General features: G+C 39.2%; 1 protein-coding gene across 3 annotated transcripts in view; it reads right to left on the bottom strand.

Annotated features, from left to right (window-relative positions):
• The window catches only part of TEX9 (testis expressed 9), an 81,831-nt gene that overhangs the window by 14,630 nt on the left and 46,218 nt on the right, over positions 1–20,983 (bottom strand). For 2 of the 3 annotated variants that reach the window (XR_006344189.1, XR_006344188.1), the window contains exons 10-11: positions 9,957–10,091; positions 3,462–3,602 (exon numbers count right to left, since the gene is read on the bottom strand). Coding sequence is in view for 1 of the 3 variants with exons in the window: in XM_043921182.1 (XP_043777117.1) it covers positions 9,957–10,091 (135 nt within the window). In the remaining 2 variants the exon portion in view is untranslated. The remainder of the gene's footprint in view (positions 1–3,461; positions 3,603–9,956; positions 10,092–20,983) is intronic. The other variant, XM_043921182.1, reaches the window with a different exon arrangement.

Here is a 20,983-nt window from a genome sequence, read left to right as displayed (position 1 = left end):
CTCCTATATGATTTTTTCAGATATTAACTTAGGATTACATTTTTTAAAATGCACTCACTGATCTGGTTACCTGCTCAAAGCACCATGAACCCTTCTTCATGGTATTCATCACAATTGCACCTTAATTTTGCCTTATCTATTGTCAAACTAACATCCAACTTCTCCATTATAAGGTGCATGACTACAAGGATCACATTCATCTTTTATCTCCTTTGTATCTCCAGCCTCTAGTAAAGACCTGACAGGTACATGGCAGGACTTCATAATATTTCTCAATGAGTTAACAAAGAATTAGAAATTATCTGTTCCTAAATGAAGTAACATGTAATTGGTGACATATTTTCAATGAGCTTAAAGCAACCATCAGCTGCACAGTTAAACCATCACACAGTTGTCTTTCATCATTCCTCCCTTAAGTGTGTTTCAGAGGCAATTATTATGTTGCTATTATTACAATAATTATAATTATGTTCCAGGCACTGAGGCATAGCAGTGAGTAAGACTGGCTCCTTGCACTCACGCAGCATCTGGTTTAAGCTGACTGACTTTTCATTTCAAAAGTTACTCTAAACCAGTTTAACTTATTTCCTAAGCTCTGTGCAAAATGACTTTACCATTAATTTTCTGATGACTGAGGCAATATTGTTCTATTTTATGGAAATCTTACTATTCCTTAAACACATAAACATGAATAATTTTATTTGTCTACCTAACTATGTCTCATCAGAATGAGAAGCAAAGTACAAAGATTTATTAAGGTAGAAAAAAAAATATAACTGGTCATAAAAGAAAAACATATATACAGATTAGACCCCAAGGAAAATCTTACTGATTATCTTGAGACCTCCCTCAAAGTTAGAAACAAGGCAAAATGACTTAAAAATCAAAAAGATGAATACACATATTTTTTCATAAATTTGAAATAAGTTACATTTAAGAATGATGATCTCAAAATGTCTACTTGATATTAAAGAGTAATATATATTACAAAATGTTTTAATCTATGTTTTAATCTATCACCTAATGCAGATCTAGGGTCAGAACTTTGTCTTAAACACATCCGAGTTGTTTTTCCAGTGTTGATGGTTTTGAACTGAGTTGTTCACATACCAAAGTCTCAGTACTTGAATTTGCAAAATGGCTGGCTAGAGTCATATGTTGTCATGGAAACAAATTTTTCTTTCCATTTCTCTAATGTATGTGCTAAAATAAGAGTTCAAATCTGGAATCAGAATTAGCAAATACTGACATTTACATTTACATGAGTATTTCATTTTCTTCAAAATCACTTTAGAATGCATCAAAATTAAAAATAATGCTCCAATAGCATGACAATTATTGGCAAGTTTGTAAAACTGACTTCCTAACTTGTTCATTAAATACCTTCTACTAATAAATCCCAGTCATCATACCACTGAAAGCTCTTAAATGTGAACACAGTCTGATCATACAGCATAAACTATGGGTCTCCTGCACTGCAGGCAGATTCTTTACTGACTGAATTATAAGGGAAGACCCTAAGTGTGGTGGCTCACTGGTAAAGAATCTGCCTACCAATGCAGGAGACATGGGCTCAATCCCTGGGTTGGGAAGATCCCCTGGAGAAGGAACTGGCAACCCACTCCAGTATTCTTGTCTGGGAATTCCCATGGACAGAGGAGCCTGTCAGGCTACAGGTCCATGTGGTCGCAAAGAATTGAACATGACTGAATAACTGAGCACACATGCACTTATTAAGCATTACTAATTTAATCCAAAATAGTATCATCTGTGTATGTAATGAGAACAACTCCTAAATTCATCGTCCAGGGCACTGTTAAATAACTTAAGTATTGTCCTAAGGGAGAGACTGCAATGGAGCATCAATTTCAGGCTGACACAAAACCAAAACCTAATAGCCAGTATTTATAGAGTATACAAAAGGCTTTCACACACACTGATATTTGAGCCTTCATTTATTCTACATATATTCCAGGAACTGAATGGTAACTTCTATGCCAATCACTGGCTAGATGCTAGAGACACAATGGTGATCCTTACAATAACTGTTCAATGGTGGTTATCAAAATGTCATCTCAGAATCAGTAGCATCAGCATCACATGGGAAGTTGTTAAAATAGGACATTCAGACTTTCAAAGATGGCAGAGGAGTAGGAAGACATGCAGTTCATCTCTGCCCACAGATGCATCAAGAATATACATCTACAAATGAGAAAATTGTCACACAGCACCTGCTGAACACTAGCAGAGGACCGTGGACACTAAAAGGACTAGAAAGATCCCTGCATGACCAGGTAGGATGAAAGAAAGCAGAAGGAAGAAGGAAAAGGAGAGGAAGCAAAACAGGACCTGTGCCTCAGATGCAAGCTGAAGGTGAGGAGAAGGTCACACATCTGGGGAAGCCCCTTCACCAGTGCAGAAATCAGCTGAGACAGAAAAGGAGCTCCGGGGGCTCAGAAGAGAGACCAGAAACCTGTCTGTGGCAGGCAGGACCAAGACAGTCCTACACAAAGGGTCCCTAATAGCTGGGACATGGAAGCAACCTAGATGTCCATCAGCAGACAAATGGATAAGGAAGTTGTGGTACATATACATAATGGAATACTACTCAGCTATAAAAAAGAATTCATTTGAGTCAGTTCTAATGAGGTGAATGAAACTGGAGCCTATTATACAGAGTGAAGTAAGTCAGAAAGAGAAAAACTAAGGCAGTATGTTAACACATATATATGGAATTTAGAAAGACGGTATCGACAACCCTATACGCAAGACAGCCAAAGAGACAGAGATGTAAAGAAGAGACTTTTGGACTATGTGGGAGAAGGCGAGGGTGGGACGATTTGAGAGAATAATACTGAAACACGCATATTACCATATGTAAAATAGATGACCAGTGGAAGTTCAATGCATGAAGCAGGGCATTCAAAGCTGGTGCTCTGGGACAACCCAGAGGGATAGGGTGGGGAGGGAGGTGGGAGGGGGGTTCGGGATGGGGGACACATGTACACCCATGACCAATTCATGTCAATGTATGGCAAAAAATACCACCACAATATTGTAAAGTAATTAGCCTCCAATTAAATAAATTAACAAAACAAAACAAAGGGTCCCTGCCACAGCCCTGTAGGCCCCAGCCTAGGATGGGTGTTCACAGGTACACATGGGGGATAGGTGCTGGAATGTGAGGTTTGGAAAGCAAATCCTGGGTGGGAACGGCTCTGAGCTCTGAGGAAACAGCCTGAGGGGGTGGGAATGAGGAGGTCCAAAACTAGGAGTGCTGGTGGAAGAAGTCTGGATGGCTGCACAGAGTGCCACTGTGTGGTAATGCACAAAGGGTGGGGCTGCCACTGCAGCTTCTGCCCTCGCGCACCAGCCGCTTCAGCCACGGGCTCTGCCGGAGACAGCCTGTGCCCCTTGTCATCACCTCTCCCTCCCCTCCCCCCCCCGGGCGATCCACTCACCCCAGTCACTGCCTAATGGGTTTTCACTTTCCAGTCGCTATCCCAGCACCCTCCTGCCTGGGTGGCCTGCTCACCGGATCACTACTTCGGTTCCTTCTGGCCTGATGGCCTTGTGTGCCCAGGCTACCTCCAGAGCAGACTCTGATGGGAGAAACACACAGAGGTGGTGCTGAAACCACAGCGGAGCCCAGAGGGCCATGTGACTAAGAAGTAGAGCTGAAATCTCTCCTCGCCTCTGCGTGAACCTCGGGGTTACACCCCCACTGAGAGCTTCCTAAGTTTAGTACCTGCAGACATCTGAAAGGACAGCGAATGCTCCTGCAGCTGGGATGGGCTGGCCTGAGCTGCTGCAGACTGTGTGGGCATACACTGCAGGCGCTGGGCCGGGCCAGAGTCTGAGCTGCCTCCACGGCCCCCACAGCCGGCTCAGGTACATAATCACCACAGTCCCGGAACCTGACCTCAGTGGATCTGCACCAGTGGCCTGGTGAAAACAAGACCTCAGAGTCACCGTCCCGATTGTGAGCACACCCACAGTTAAGGTGGGACCGAGGGCAGTGCCAATGACAGGGTATTCTGTGAGTTCACACAACGGATGAAAGGGGACACGACGGAGCACATGCACAGGTGAACGGCTTCAGAGGAGGGACACTCAGTTGCTTCTCTCCCAGTGGAAGTTCTCCAGTCACACCTAGCTAGCATCACAGATCAGAAACACAGCTAAGAAACAGATCTGGGGGTCTCTATTCCCAACAACCAGGGAGGAAACCCCACCTCTGACAGGGCAAAGACAACTACAGAGCACAGAGGAGGCCCTGATAAATGTCGAGTAGGCTCTGGTCACACCACCAGTCGAATCCCTTATCAAAGGGATAATGGCACAAGTCTCTGGACCAATCTCACCCACCACGGGGCAGACACCATAGGCAAGAAGAACTATGATCCTGCAGCCTGTGGAAAGGAGACCAAAAACACAGTTAAGTTGGACAAAATGAGATAAGAAATATGTTGCAGATTAAGAAGCAAGATAGAAACCTTTACAAGAACAATTAAATGAAGAGGAAACAGGCAATCTACCTGAAAAAGAATTCAGAGTAATGATGGTAAACATGATCCAAGGTTCCAGAAAAAGAATGGAGACATGGATCGAGAAGATATAAGAAATGTTTAACAAATAGAACTAAACAAATGAAGACAAACAATACAATCACTGAAAAGAAAATACATCAGAAGGAATCAACAGCAGAATAACTAAGGCAAAAGAATGAAAAAGTGAGCTGAAAGAGAAAAATGGTGGTAATAGATGCTGTGGAACAAAATAGAAATAAGGACAGTCTGAGAGACCTCTGTGATAACATTAAATGCACCAACTTTCGAATTACAGGGGTCCCAGAGGAAGAAGAAAAAGAGAAGGGCCTAAGGAAATATTTGAAGAGATTACAATGGAGAACTTCCCTGATACGGGGAAGTAAACAGTCACCCAAGTCCAGGAAGTACAGAGAGTCTCATACAGGATAAACAGAGGAACACACTCAGACACATTATAATTTAACATATATTAAAAAGAAAAAATATGAAAAGCAACAAGGGAATACTCATAAGGTTACCAGCTAATTTTTCAGCAGAAACTCTGCAGGCCAGAAGGGAGTGGCATGATATATTTATTTAAAGTGATGAAAGAGAAAAACGTACAAAAAAGAATACACAGCAAGAATCTAATTCAGATTCAGTAAGGATATCAAAAGCTTAACAGATAAGCAAAAGCTAAAAGGATTCAGTACCACCAAAGCAGCTTTACAACAAATGCTAACAGAGCTTCTTTGGGGTGGGGGGGTTGGGGGCGGGGGAGGAAGGGAGGCAACGCCACAACTAGAAACAAGATCACAAATGGGAAAGTTCACTGGTAAGGCCAACATGCAATAAAAGCAGGAAATCACCCATATACAAATATGATATCAAATCCAGCAACACTGAGGAACGTACAAATGCAGAAAATGGGAACTGCATTTGAAATTAAGAGGCACACACATATATAAATGTACATAGGCCTCCCTGTTGGCTCACCAATAAGGTATCTGCCTGCAGTGCAGGAAATCCGGCTTCTATCCTTGGGTTGGGAAGATCCCCTGGAGAAGGGAATGGCAACCCACTCCAGTATTCTTGCCTGGAGAATTCCATGGACGGAGGGGCCTGGTGGGCTACAGTCCATGGGGTTGTAAAGAGTCGGACATGACTGAGCGACTAACACCTCAATTATTCATATATACATATACATATGATATATATATATATGTATGTATATAGATTACTTTATCAAAACCTCACAGGAAATACAAACCCAAGAAATATAATAGACATACACACAAAAAAGAAAAAGCAATCCATATACAACAAAGACAGTCATCAAATCACAAGAGAAAAGACCAAAAGAGGAAGGAAAGAGAAAAGACCTACAAAAGGAAACCCAAAAGATTCAGACAATGGCAATAGGAACATATATATTGATAATTACCTTAACTAAATGTAAACAGATTAAATGCTCCAATAACAAAGATCAATGAAACTAAAAGCTGGTTCTGTGAGAAGATAAAATTGTAAAAATTTTGCCAGGTTCATCAAAAAAAAAAGGGAGAGGATTCAAATTAATAAAATTAGAAATGAAAATGGAAATGCTACAATGGATGCTACAGAAATACAAAGGATCATAAAAGACTATAAGCAACTACATGCCAATAAAATGGACAACCTAGAAGAAGTGGACAAATTCTTAGAAAGATATAATCTTCCAAGGCTGAACCAGGAAGAACAGAAAATATGAACAGTTCAGCCACAAGTACTGAAGTTGAAATTGTGATTAAAACCTTTCAACAAACAAAATACCAGGACCAGATGGCTTCAAAAGTGAATTTCATCAAACACTTTAGAGAAGAGTGAACATGTACCCTTCTGAAACTCTTCCATAAAGCTGGAGACAAAGGGAACACTCCCCAAGTTCATTCTACAAGGGCACTATCAGCCTGATACCAAAACCAGACAAAGACAAAATAATAAAAGAAATAATAGGCCAATATCACTGATGAACACAGATGCAAAAGTCCTCAACAAAATACTAGCAAACAGAATCCAACAACACATCAAAAGAATCACATACCATGATCAAGTGGTATTTACCTCAGGTATACAAGGATTGTTCAATATCTGCAAATCAGTATGATAAACCACATTGAACTGAAGAATTAAAAACATATATCATCACAATAGTTGCAGAAAAAGCTTCTGACAAAATCAATACCTGTTTATGATTAAAAAAAAAAACCTCTCCAGAAAGTGGGCCCAGACAGAATCTTGTAGTTGTTTAGTCATCAAATTGTGTCCGACTCTTTTGCAATCCCATGGACACTGTCACCTGCCAGGCTCTTTTGTCCATGGGATTTCCCAGGTAAGACTACTGGAGTGGGTTGCCATTTCCTTCAAGGGATCTTCCTGATCCAGGGATTGAAACCACATCTCCTGCACTGCAGGAAGATTCTTTATCACTGAGCCACCTGGGAAGCCCAGAGGGAACCTAACTCAACATAATAAAGGCCATATATGACAAACCCACAACAAACATCATTTTCAATGGTGAATACTAAAAACATTTCCTGTAAGATCAGGAACACGACAAAGATGTCTACTCTTGCCACTATTATTCAACATAGTTTTGGAAGTCCTAGCCATGGCAATCAGAGAAGTAAAAGAAAAAAAGAAATCCAAAGTGGAAAGGAATTGTAAAACTGTCACTGTTTGCAAATGACGTGACACTATACATAGAAAATCCTAAAGATGCTACCAGAAAACTACTAGAGCTCATGAATGAATTTGGTAAGCTGCAAGGTTAGAAAATACATACATAAAAATATTTTGCATTTCTATACACTAACAATGAAAGATGAAAGAAAATATTCCACTTAGTGTGGCATCAAAAGAATAAAACATCTAGGAATATATCTACCTAAGGAGACAAACATGGACAGAGGAGCCTGTTGGGCTACTGTCCATGGGGTCGCAAAGAGTCGGACATGACTAAGCGACTAAGCACAGCATAGCACAGCAAGGAGACAAAAGAACTATACTAAGAAAACTATAAAATACCGATGAAAGATATCAAAGATGACACACAAACAGATGGAGAGATATACTATGCTCTTGGATTGGAAGACTCAATTTGTAACAATGACTATACTACCCAAAGCAATCTACAGATTCAATACAATCCCGATCAAATTATCAATGGCAATTTTTCACAGAATTAGAACGAAGAATTTTACAGTTTGTATGGAAACACAAAAGACCTCAAATGATCAAGCAATCTTGAGAAAGAAAAACAGACTATACTACAAAGCTACAGTCATCAAAACAATATGGTACAGGCACAAAATCACAAAATCAGAAATATAGACCAATGGAACAGGATAGGAAGCCCAGAGGTAAGCCCACACACCTATGGTCAGCTAATCTATGACAAAGGAGCAATAATATACAATTCAGAAAAAACAGTCTCTTCAATAAGTGGTGCTGGGAAAACAAAACAGCTACATGTAAAAGAATGAAATTAGAACACTCCCTAATAACATACAAAAATAAACTCAAAATAGATTAAAGACTGAATGTAAGGCTGGATACTATAAAATTCTTAAAGGAAAACATAGGCAGAGAACTCTTTGACATAACCAGAGACAAGACGACAACCCTCAGAATAGGAGAAAATATTTGCAAATGAAGCAACTGACAAGGGATTAATCTCTGAAATACAGAAACAGCTCATGTAGTTTTATAACAAAGAATCCAATAAACCAAAAATGAGTTGGGGGACTTCCCTGGCAGTCTAGCAGATAGGACTTTAACCTTCCACTGTAGGGGGTGCAGGTTCCATCCCCAGTCAGGGAGCTAAGAACCCACAAGCCTTGTGGCAAAAAAACCCCACAAAAATTATTAAAAAGATGCAATATTGTTAACAAATTAAATAAAGACTTTAAAAATGGTTCAATCAAAAAAATTTTTTTTAATGAGTGGAAGTTCTAAATAGATATTCATCCAAAGACATACAAATGGCCAAGAGGTACATGAAAAGATGCTCATCATCAACTAATCAATAGAGAAATTAAATCAAAACCACAATGAGGTATCACCTCACACTAGTCAGCATGGCCATCATCAAAAAAATGTACCAACAATAAATGCTGGAGAGGAGGTAGAGGAAAGGGAACCCTCTTGCTCTGTTGGTGGGAATGTAAATTGATACAGCCACTATGGAAAATAGTATGGAGGTTCTTTAAAAAACTAAAAATAGAGCTATCATATGATCCCATTCCTTGGCATATATTCAGAGAAAACTATAATTCAAAAAAGATACATGCACCCCAGTGTGCACTGCAGCAGTATTTATGATGGCCAGGACATGGAAGAAGCAACCTAAATGTCCATCAGCTGAGGAATGGATAAAGATGTGGTACATATATACAATGGAATATTACTCAGCCAAAATCAAGAATGAAATAATGCCATTTGCAGTGACATGCACAGACCTAGAGATCATCATACTGAGTTAAAGTAAGCAAACAGAGAAAGACAAATATCATATGATATCACTCATATGCAGAATCTAAGGGAACAAATGAACTTATCTATAAATCTGAAACTGAGTCACAGATCTAGAAAACAGATTTATGGTAATGAGGAAGTAAGGGGGTGGGGAAGGGATAAACTGGTAGACTGGGACTGACATATACATACTTCTACTATATATAGAATAAATAACTAATAAGAACCTCCTATGTAGCTCAAGGAACCCTACTCAATACTTTGTAATGGCCTATATGGGAAAAGAATCTAAAAAACAGTGGAGATATTATATATATACATATATATGACTCACTTTGCTGTACAGCAGAACTAATACAACGTTTTAAGTCAATTATACTCCAATAAAATAAAAAAAACCTCACACATTTTCAAGTCTCACCCCATACTACTGAATAATAAAATCTGTGGGTGGGACCCAGAAATCTGTTTTAATAAGCCCTCCAGGTAATTCTGATATGTGCTCAAGTTTGACAACCAGCTGCCCTGGTAATATAGCCCCTTGTGTTATATACTGGAAAACTGATCTTCAGAGAAGGATATAACAGACTTGAGAGACAAGACACATTTTTCCACCATTTATTCCCACAGTGTCTGGCATGTAATATGGGCCCACGATAAGGATCTCTTGGAGGGAAAAATGAATGCCTCCTCCAAAGAGTTGTGCTATCACTGGTCCAAACAATATAAACCTAACTTACCAAAAATACACATATTCATAATGAGTGCATTTCTTTGAAAAGATATGTTCACCATGACACCAAGAATTATACTTTAAAAACTATTACTTTTGAGTGTTGCATAAAAAAGGAAGTTACCAATAGTCCCATAGTGATTGGTGATCACTGCCAAAACTATTCAGTTTTTCCATACCTTGTTATTTTGCCTTAGTTTACTTAACTCTAGTTTATACTTTTCTGCTTCTTCTAGAGCTCGATTTAAGCGGACTTCCATGGCACTTTGACTAGCAACAGCCTGTTTTTGCAGTCTTCTTTTATTCTCTAATTCCTGTATAGCAAAAGAGACAAACAGAACATTTATAAACATAAGTTCCCTCTGATATTTTCAATATTTTCCATTTCTATATTCCTTGCTTTCTCCTAAATTATACACACACACATACACAGCCAGAGACTGAACATTGAATGATAGAGGTTTCAGGGAATTCCCACGCTGAATTGGTTTTAGGAAAAAATATCCTTAAAGATATAGTCACAAATCAGGCTTTCAGATTGAGTTTTGTTTGGAATTTTCTGCCTCTTTTTACTGATCCCAAGATACAGTATACATGTCTTCTGTATTTACTTTATAAAAAGCTTTTTATAACCATAGTTCTCTTGGAAACCTCCCCAAACACCAATTTAAGACATAAATTCTCTCACTGATACTGTGCTTGTATAAACCTGATAAAATATATAATTTAAGAAATATCTGTCAAATACAGAGCATTCTACGTTAGCCAGGTAAGAAAACCCCAATTCTGAGCAAAAACAACAGATTTTAAGGATATTTTTCACATCCTAGTGTGGGTTTAGACCTGCATTTCTGCAAATATACTAAGGGTTGCTGTTGAAGAGTCTACAGGCCACACAGGAAGAAGCACGAACATACAGGACAAACTCCAAGCTCCATCCCAATCTGGCACCATAATCTCACCTACTCCTACAAATGGTGCCTTCAGCTCTATGGGTAGTACTTGCTTGGCTCTCTCCTGAAGAGTCATGATGTTTCTTGCCTCTGACCTTTAGCATGCTCTTCCTTCTGCCCTGATCTCTCTCCACCCCTCATTTTTAACTGGCTAACACCTATTCATCCTTTAACCCTCAGTTAGGGCTATACACTAGGGCTTTACCTTCTCCCAGGAGCCTTTCCTCACTATCCTCTCAGGTTGGATGAAGTACCCTTTCTTCAGAGATTCTATGGCACGTTGATACACATATATCATAGTGCCTGCCTGTGGGGAACTGAACTCTCCATTTACTTAATTCCCCTCACTATACTGTAAGCTCAAGGATAGAAACTACTTTAATTTTTACGTTCACAGTATTTCAGCGGCAAATACAGAGCACTAATACCATATTTGCTGAACTGAATTTATTTTGTAATACTTAACTCACTCTACTTTGCATGCCCTACAATGCCGAGTACATAGCATTATACAAAGCAGATACTCAGTAAATATCATGGAATTGAAATGATGCCGTTAATAACAGAGTTGTCTGTTTTCTTCTAATTTTTTCTCCTGGCTGTATCACTGTGTTTTATTTGAACACTGATCTCCCTGGTTCTGAGTAATTAAGGGGAAAACAAAACACAACACATGCTGCTCTTTATGCAGGTTTCTAAACAAATCAAACTGTGTCTGGATACCATCTGCTCCTGCCAGCCTTCTTCACAGCTCTGTGGGTGGCAGCGACACTCAGAGGGGCCTGACTTCTCTCGCTGTTCACGCGGAAAAGGCAGATTCTCATTAGCTGCCACGGCCACAGTTCTTGCTGCTTCATTTCAGCCTCTTCTCATAAGACTATGGAAATGAATCTTTGCGCTTCTCTTTCCTGCTAGTGACTCTGTAACCTACTTCACAGAAAAATGAAAAAACCTTCTTTACCACATGATGTTCCCCTACCACTAAATCAATACTGCCCCATTTCTTGGGAAAAGTGAAAAAGGAAAAGGATAGAAGAATAATGAAGTAGGAAATAAAGTTTTCTTATATGAGAAAAAGCCACTAAGCAAAGGGTTAATCTTATCAAAAACTTGAAAAGCCTTCTGTTTTCAGCCATGCTTAAGTACTTTTTACAAAAGAAAGTACAGACAAGATACCAATGTTATTATTGAGTATTTTTAAGATGAAAACTCTCTCCTAAAACAAGTCTATTATTACCCTATAAGTTAAGAAGTCTACGTGTTGCTAGAGAAAAATTTTATTAAAAATCTCAAGTCCTGAATTTTACACTAACTTTAAAAGAAAAAGCTGGATAGCTTATAGAAAATCAAGTCTAACTTTAAAACTCAAATACTAAGATATCCAAGTATAAATAATCTGTGATTGTCCCATAATTTTTAATGCCTTCATAAGGCACTGGGGGAGTGCAAGAAAGAGGTATACATTGGTAACCAAGTGAAGTGAAAGTTGCTCAGTTGTGTCCCACTCTTTGGGAGCCCTGGACTATAAAGTCCATGGAATTCTCTAGGCCAGAATACTGGAGTAGTAGCCTTTTCCTTCTCCAGGGTATCTTCCCAACCCAGTCTCCAGCATTGCAGGCAGATTCTTTACCAACTGAGCTGTCAGGGAAGCCCTTGGTAACCAAAGTACATGACAAATATAGCAAATGCTTAAAGAGTCACACAGCCACAGTAATTCAGATGAGGAATAGTCAGATAATGACAAATAAATGATCAAAGTTCTAGAAACAAGTGACTGAGGTTCAAAATGCAATAAATTTGGAATTAAAAAACCTGCCAGCTGTGACTGATTCAGTCTGAAATTGGGAGTAGTAATATATATGTCTAATAGGTTTTACTTATTCAACACACTTATCGAGCACTTACTACATAGCCAGGTATTATACTACATGATGGGGCTTCCCTGGTAGTACTTCCTCAGGCAATAAAGAATCTGCCTGAAATGCAGGTGACCTGTGTTCAATTCCTGGGTCAGGAAGATTCCCTGGAGAAGGAATGGCTACCCACTCCAGTATTCTTGCCTGGAGAATTCCATGGACTGAGGAGGATGGCAGGCTATAGCCCAAGATGCTGCAAAGAGTTGGACGTGACTGAGCGACTCACCAACAGCAACAATACTACATGATGGACACAGGATAATTAACCAAAGTTCTACTCTCATAAAGCTTGCACTCTATAGAGGAAGATACAGATGATAAACACATTCCTACATACTCATATGTAACATCTTATAGTAATAAGGCCTATGAAGAAAAAGGGTAAGAGGACAGAGTAGGGAATTTCCTGGTGGTCTGGTGATTAGGACTCTGTGTTTCCACTGCCATGGGCCTCGGTTTAATCCTTGATCAGGGAACTAAGATCCCACAAGCAGCTTGGCATGGCCAAGGAAAAAAAAAAAAGGACAGAGCAATGGGGAAGGGACATAATTATTTAAGATATAGCTGTTAGGGGAAGGCTTCCAAATGAGGGAATGATTCATGTCCAGATCTGGAGGAACAAATAAGACAAAGACCCTGAGGTAGAAATCCATGTGACATATTCAAAGATCACATTCAAAGGTCAGTGTGGCTTCAGCTGAGTGACACATGCAGTTTTAGGTCTTGAGATCGCAGAAACAGCAGGAGATGTTAGATAGACCTTGTAAACCCTACCTCAGAGATTGGATTTTATTCTGAATGACATGAAAAATCTCTGGAGGGTTTTTAGTAGGGGGTGTGTCTGTGTGTGTGTTGATCTAAGTTTTTTAAGGATTACAGTTAACCCTTGAACAACATGGATTTCAACTATGTGGGTCCATTCACATGTAGAAACCTTTCAATAGTAAATACTACAGTAATACATGGTCTACTGCTGGTTGAATCTGTGGGTGTGGAACTACGGATACACAGGTACAGAGGAACTGAGAACACACAGGGCCCGGGGCTCAAAGAAAGATCACAGCAAGAAGTGGAAACGTGGATGTGATGAACATGTGGATGGTATACCAAGCCTTGGAAATGAATGATGTATCTCAGAACTGGATGAAGACAGAGAAAAGAGTCAAGGACTGAGCCTTGAATACTCCAACATGCAAAGGTCAGGAAAACAAGGAAGCAAATTACGAGTGTGATGCTCCAGAAGTCAAATCAAGTGTTTGAGGAGGAAGAAATAAACTATGTCAAATAGTGTTGATATCAATTACTATGAAGAACAATAACTGACTAGAACTGTTAATGTGAATTACTGAGAAGCAGAGTAAAGATGGAAGTCTACCTGTTTTAATCTCAGTTCAGTTCAGTTCAGTTGCTCAGTCGTGTCCGACTCTGCAATCCCATGAATCGCAGCACACCAGGCCTCCCTGTCCAACACCAACTCCCGGAGTTTACTCAAACTCATGTCCATTGAGTCGGTGATGCCATCCAGCCATCTTATCTTCTGTCATCCCCTTCTCCTCCTGCCCCCAATCCCTCCCAGCATCAGGGTCTTTTCCAATGAGTCAATTCTTTGCACGAGGTGGCCAAAGTACTGGAGTTTCAGATTCCGCATCAGTCCTTCCAATGAACACCCAGGACTGATCTCCTTTAGGATCGACTGGTTGGATCTCCTTGCAGTCCAAGGGACTCTCAAGAGAATGGCAAATGATGAACAGAGAAATTGAGCATACACAACTATTCTAAGAAGCTTTGCTATAAAGCAGAGTAATGATACAGGGCCAGAGGTAATGAGATCTATGGAGGTTTTTAAAAATATATATATTGGAGATCCTATGGCATGTTTGTATGCTAATGCAAATAATTACATAATAAAGCAAATTTGATTTCTGCGAGAAGGAAAAATAGGATAATCATAGGAGCAAAGTCCTTGACTAGCAGACTGTATGGGATCCAGTGCACAGTGAGGTGATAAGCTTTAGATAAAAGAGGGAGTAATTCATCATAATGAGGGGGAAAGCAGAGTAGATGAGGGTACAGAGACCAAGAGACTGACAGTAAAATTTGCTGTTTTCTTAGTAAAATAGGGGGGAAAGGTCATGAACTTAGAATAGTAACATTGGAAGAGGCACTGGATACATGAGGGGAGAAGATCACCTGTTTAATAATCAGCTCTGACAATGGGAGAGGAAACTGACTTCTCAGAAAATAGGAGAGGAAAACAGCACTACACTTGATATTTATAAATAAAATTAAAGTAGCACCAATCTGGCTGGCTGTACACTTAGGCAGGCAGTATGGGGGGGAATTAGGTTGGGTTTTGCCACACAGCACTAGCAGGGAAATTAAGAATATATTCAGTACATAACTAAGTCACATACAATGGAATCTAAGTTGGGGAAGAAGGATATGAAAAACATGGGGGAAGGCACAGAGCTATGTAAAAAGACATATAAAAATGAGAATACACAATTATTATATATATGATAGATATAGAAATATTAAACCAAGCCAAGGTACCATTCATATCATGATTTTGCAGGACACATATAGACAAAAATACAAAAAAGCTTTCTTTGCAAGATAAGGAAATGACTTGAAGGAGGTAAGAAAATGCTTATGAGGAGTTTTTACTATGAAAGCAGAAAAGAAAGCAGCTTTAGGAAATGACACAGAGATCAATTTTACCTGAAGCAAAGTAACTAAAGGGCAGACTTTTTTTTTAAAGGTGAGTTACTAATGTTAATAGGAGTGTTAATATGACATATTCACAATCAGAGAAACTTGTGGAGCGTATCAGCAACTTTATTTTAACCAAAAAACAAAATAAAATCTAGATTAAGTCTTCCAGCCATCAAGAAATAATAAACAGCTAACATAAAAAGGCACTGTAAACAGCTAGAAATAATGATTAAGATATGTTAAATAACTATTTACAGATACTGGAAAACAGTAGGGTTGTGATTGCTGAGAAAAGGGAAATAAATGAGTTTTACAATCACCCCAGCATTCTTCTGGGAGACAATTTTCATACAGTACCTACAGGGAAGAAAAACACAAAAATAGTCCAGAAGTCCATTGAGTTGAGGAAACAGATCAGAGTTGAGGAGACTGAAGCAGCTGGGAATTTATATGAAGGTTCAAGTAAGGAGGAACCACATTAGGAGAGAGCTTCACAAATCTACATAGGAAGTCCCCTGAGTCTACTGTGGACTAGGCCACACCTCAACACATGGAAACTCAACAAGGCCAGACAAAAAACAATTTGGGAGCTGTAAATACTGCAAATCCCATAGATCATACAGTGCAGGAAGACATCTGAGCTCTAACTAGCCAGAATGGACAGTCCTCAATGATCATTTGGGGTATTTGGTGGAGATCATGAAAGGTTTCTTTAGGGGAAGCATTAAGGGTAGAGCTGAACTATCTCTGAAGGCTCCTCTATTAAACTGGCAAATAACTACCTGTAAAAATCCAACACTGTCTTCAAAAAGCACACTAAATAGAATCATTCAACAACAGCATTTAGTAAAAAAAAAAAAAAGCACTAACCAAGCCAAGAAGCAAGCAGGAAAATGTGACCAATGGCCAGAGGAAAAAAACCAGTCCATAGAAACAAATCCATAAGTGAGAAATATAACGGGTCCAGCTAACAAGGCTGTCAAAGAGTTATTTTAATTATACATAAGTGATTAAAGCAAAACATTAATTTAATGAGAAGATAAATTGAATATGCAAAGGAAAATCAAATGGAACTTCTACAGATGCATATATAAAAATGAGTATCTTTGTTTAGGTATAGGGGCATACTAGACATTACAGGTAGCTCAGACAGTAAATAATGTGCCTGCAATGCAGGAGACCTGGGTTAAATCCCTGGGTCAGGAAGATCCCCTGGAGTAGGAGATGGTAACCCACTCCACTATTCTCACCTGGAGAATTCCATGGACAGACGAGCCTGGCAGGCTACAGTCCATGGTGTCGCAAAGAGTCAGACACGACTGAGCAACTAACACTAACAGACACTACAAAGAAAAGATCAGTAACATACTGAAGATACAGCAACAGACTCTATCCAAATAAAGAACAGGAAAAAAAAAAAAAGGCTAAAAACAGCTCATCAGCAACCTAAATATCATTGATATTATTAATGTGGAAATATCAAGTAATCTAACATAAGTATAATTATAGTCTCAAGTAGGGGAGCAAGGTAGAAACCCACAGATTCAAAAAGCTCAACAAGGGCTTTGCTGGTGGCTCCGTGTTAAGAATACACCTGCCAATGCAGGAGACATGGGTTCAATCCCTGGTCCAGGAAGATCCCACATGCCAGAGGGCAGCTAAGCCCATGAGCCACAACTACTGAGTCTTGCTCTAGAACCGAAGAGCTGCAATTATTGAGCCCACATGCCACAACTACTGAAGCCTACGTGCCTAGAGCCCATGCTCTTGCAAACAAGAGAAACCACTGCAATGAGAAGTCCATGCACTGCAACAAAAAGTAGCCCCCACTTACTGCAACTAGAGAAGTGTCCACACAGCAACAAAGACCCAGCACAACCAAAAATAAATAAATAAATACATAAACTTATTTAAAAACAAGCTAGGAAAAAAAGCTCAGCAAACTCCAGGCAGAATACATACTCCACACTCAGAAAACTGAGAAAGCACATCATTATGACATTGCTGAAAACCACCAACAAAGAGAATGTCTTAAAAACAGAGAAAAAAGACACACTGCCTACAAAAATAGAACGAAAAGAATTACTGTGGACTTTTAGTCAGAAACTATACAACATATAAGTCACAGTATATCTTTAAACAAAGAAAACAAGTGTAATATGTGTCATAATACTTCACATATATTAACTTGTTACATATTAACCTGTTGAAAATACCTAATGATAGTCCATAACATGGCTACTGTTATTATCCCTATAAGATGAAAAAAAAAATTCCAAAGCTTTTAGACTGTTGCTCTAGGTCCCACTGGATTTAAAATCAGCCAGAGTGAATTTGAAAGCTTTGAACTAAGCCACCATCTAACACAATCTATCAAAATAAAACTAGTTACAAAACCAAAAAAAAAACAAAAAACAAAAAACAAAGAAAACAAAATACAAAGCAGTCAATTGCTGATTCTATACCTTGTGAAAAATACCCTGCAAAAATTAAAGGGCTCAAAAACACACACTTCAGTTCAGTTGCTCAGTCATGTCCGACTCTTTGCGATCCATGAACCGCAGCACACCAGGCCTCCCTGTCCATCACCAACTCCTGGAGTCACCCAAACCCATGTCCATTGAGCTGATGATGCCATCCAACCATCTCATCTTCTGTCGTCCCCTTCTCCTCCTGCCCCCAATCCCTCCCAGCATCAGGGTCTTTTCCAATGAGTCAGCTCTTCGCATCAGGTGGCCAAAGTATTGGAGTTGCAGCTTCAACATCAGTCCTTCCAATGAACACTCAGGACTGATCTCCTTTAGGATGGACTGGTTGGATCTCCTTGCAGTCCAAGGGACTCTCAAGAGTCTTCTCCAACACCATAGTTCAAAAGTATCAATTTTTCGGCATTCAGCTTTCTTTACAGTCCAACTCTCACATCCATACATGACCACTGGAAAAACCATAGCCTTGACCAGACAGACATTTGTGGACAAAGTAATGTCTCTGCTTTTTAATATGCTAAGTTGGTCATAACTTTCCTTCCAAGGAGTAAACGTCTTTTAATTTCATGGCTGCAATCACCATCTGCAGTGATTTTGGAGACCCCAAAAATAAAGTCTGCCACTGTTTCCACGGTTTCCCCATCTATTTGCCATGAAGTGATGGGACTGGATGCCATGATCTTAGTTTTCTGAATGCTGAGCTTTAAGCCAACTTTTTCCACTCTCCTCTTTCACTTTCATCAAGAGGCTCTTCAGTTCTTCTTCGCTTTCTGCCATCAGGGTGGTGTCATCTGCATATCTGAGGTTATTGATATTTCTCCCAGCAATCTTGATTCCAGCTTGTGCTTCCTCCAGCCCAGCATTTCTCATGATGTACTCTGCATATAAGTTAAATAAGCAGGGTGACAATATACAGCCTTGATGTACTCCTTTTCCTATTTGGAACCAGTCTGTTGTTCCATGTCCAATTCTAACTGTTGCTTCCTGACCTGCATACAGGTTTCTCAAGAAGCAGATCAGGTGGTCTGATATTCCCATCTCTTTAAGAATTTTCCACAGTTTATTGTGATCCACACAGTCAAGGCTTTGGCATAGTCAATAAAGCAGAAATAGATGTTTTTCTGGAACTCTTCTGCTTTTTTGATGATCCAGTGGATGCTGGCAATTTGATCTCTGGTCCCTCCGCCTTTCTAAAACAGCTTGAACATCTGGAAGTTCATGTTTCCCGTATTGCTGAAGGCTGGCTTGGAGAATTTTGAGCATTACTTGACTAGGGTGTGAGATGAGTGCAATTGTGCGGTAGTTTGAGCATTCTTTGGCATTGCCTTTATTTGGGATTGGAATGAAAACTGACCTTTTCCAGTTCTGTGGCAATTGCTGAGTCTTCCAAATTTCCTGACACATTGAGTGCAGCTCTTTCACAGCATCATCTTTCAGGATTTGAAATAGCTCAACTGGAATTCCATCACTTCCACTAGCTTTGTTTGTAGTGATGCTTCCTAAGGCCCACTTGACTTCACATTCCAGGATGTGTAGCTCTAGGTTAGTGTGAGTGATCACACCATTGTGATTATCTGGGTTGTTAAGATCTTTTATTCTTGCCACCTCTTCTTAATACCTTCTGCTTCTGTTAGGTCCATACCATTTCTGTCCTTTATTGAGCTCATCTTTGCATGAAATGTTCCTTTGGTATCTCTAATTTTCTTAAAGAGATCTCTAGTCTTTTCCATTCTATTGTTTTCCTCTATTTCTTTGCATTGATCGCTGAGGAAGGCTTTCTTATCTCTCCTGGCTATTCTTTGGAACTCTGCATTCAAATGGGTATATCTTTCCTTTTCTCCTTTGCTTTTCGCTTCTCTTCTTTTCACAGCTATTTTAAGGCCTCCTCAGACAGCCATTTTGCTTTTTTGCATTTCTTTTCCTTGGGGATGGTCTTGATTCCTTTCTCTTGTACAATGTCACGAACCTCCGTCCATAGTTCATCAGGCACTCTATCAGATCTAGTCCCTTAAATCTATTTCTCACTTCCAAAAACACACAAGTACATACAAAAACTAATAAAATCTGAATAATGTCTATGGATTGTACCAATGTCAGTTTCCTCATTTTAATACTGTACAATTATGTTAGTTATTGAGGGAAACTGAGTGAAGGGTACACAGGACTTCACTGTACTATTTTTGCAACTTCATGTGACTCTATAATCATTTCAAAATAAAAAGTTTTTTTTCAGGTAAGGAAAAACAGTCTTTTACAGACAAACAAAAAGAAGTAGTGACTAGTAAACTGGCACCACAAAAATTGAAAAGGTAGTTATTTAAAAAAAAAGAGAGAAAAGGTATTATTTCAAACAGAAGTATGGAAAAACATCTAGAGTGAAAATATAAGAAATGGCAAATATCTTCATCTCTTTAAAATACAAATGACTGTTAAAAGAGAAAATGTTGTGTGATGTATGACATTTAAAGATAAATGTATGACCCCAAAAGAAGAAGATGGAGTATACTGTGAAAGTGTTATGTTATATGTGAAATACTATAACATGATTTGAAGGTAGACTGTAATATGTTAAATATGTGTATTGTAAACATTAAATCTAAACCTAGCTATAGCTAATGTTGGAGAAAAATGGAATACTAAAAAATATTCAATTCAAAGGAGGAAAAGTAACAAAGAACAGTTGGGAAAAATAGGAAACAAATAGGAAGATAGCAAATTTAAATCCAAACACCAAAAACTATATCATGTAAAGGAACTGAACATTCCAATAAGAGACAAAGGCTGTGAGAGTGGATAAAGAAGCAAAAGTCAATTATGTGGTTTCTGTAGCAAACTCATTTTCAGTAGAGACAGATTAAAAGTAAAAAGATGACAAAAGACAGTCAAGATGGAGGAGTAGGAGAATGTGGCGTTTATGTGTCTGCAAATGCATTGAGAATCATCTATAAATGGAACAATTCTCACAGGGCACCAGTTGAACACTAACAGAGGACCTCAGACACCTAAAAGGACACAAAAGATGCCCACATAACCAGGTAGGACAAAAGAAAGACGGGAAAAGGAAAAACAGAGGAAGAGGGACAGGGCCAGCACCTCTGGGTGGGGAGCTAAAGCAGGAGAGAGGTTTCTGCACCTG

Source organism: Cervus elaphus, chromosome 12 (genome assembly GCF_910594005.1).
Source record: "Cervus elaphus chromosome 12, mCerEla1.1, whole genome shotgun sequence".
Taxonomy (NCBI): Eukaryota; Metazoa; Chordata; class Mammalia; order Artiodactyla; family Cervidae; genus Cervus; species Cervus elaphus.
Note: the sequence above shows the minus strand (reverse complement) of the source record. Positions and strands in the feature narration are given on the sequence as shown.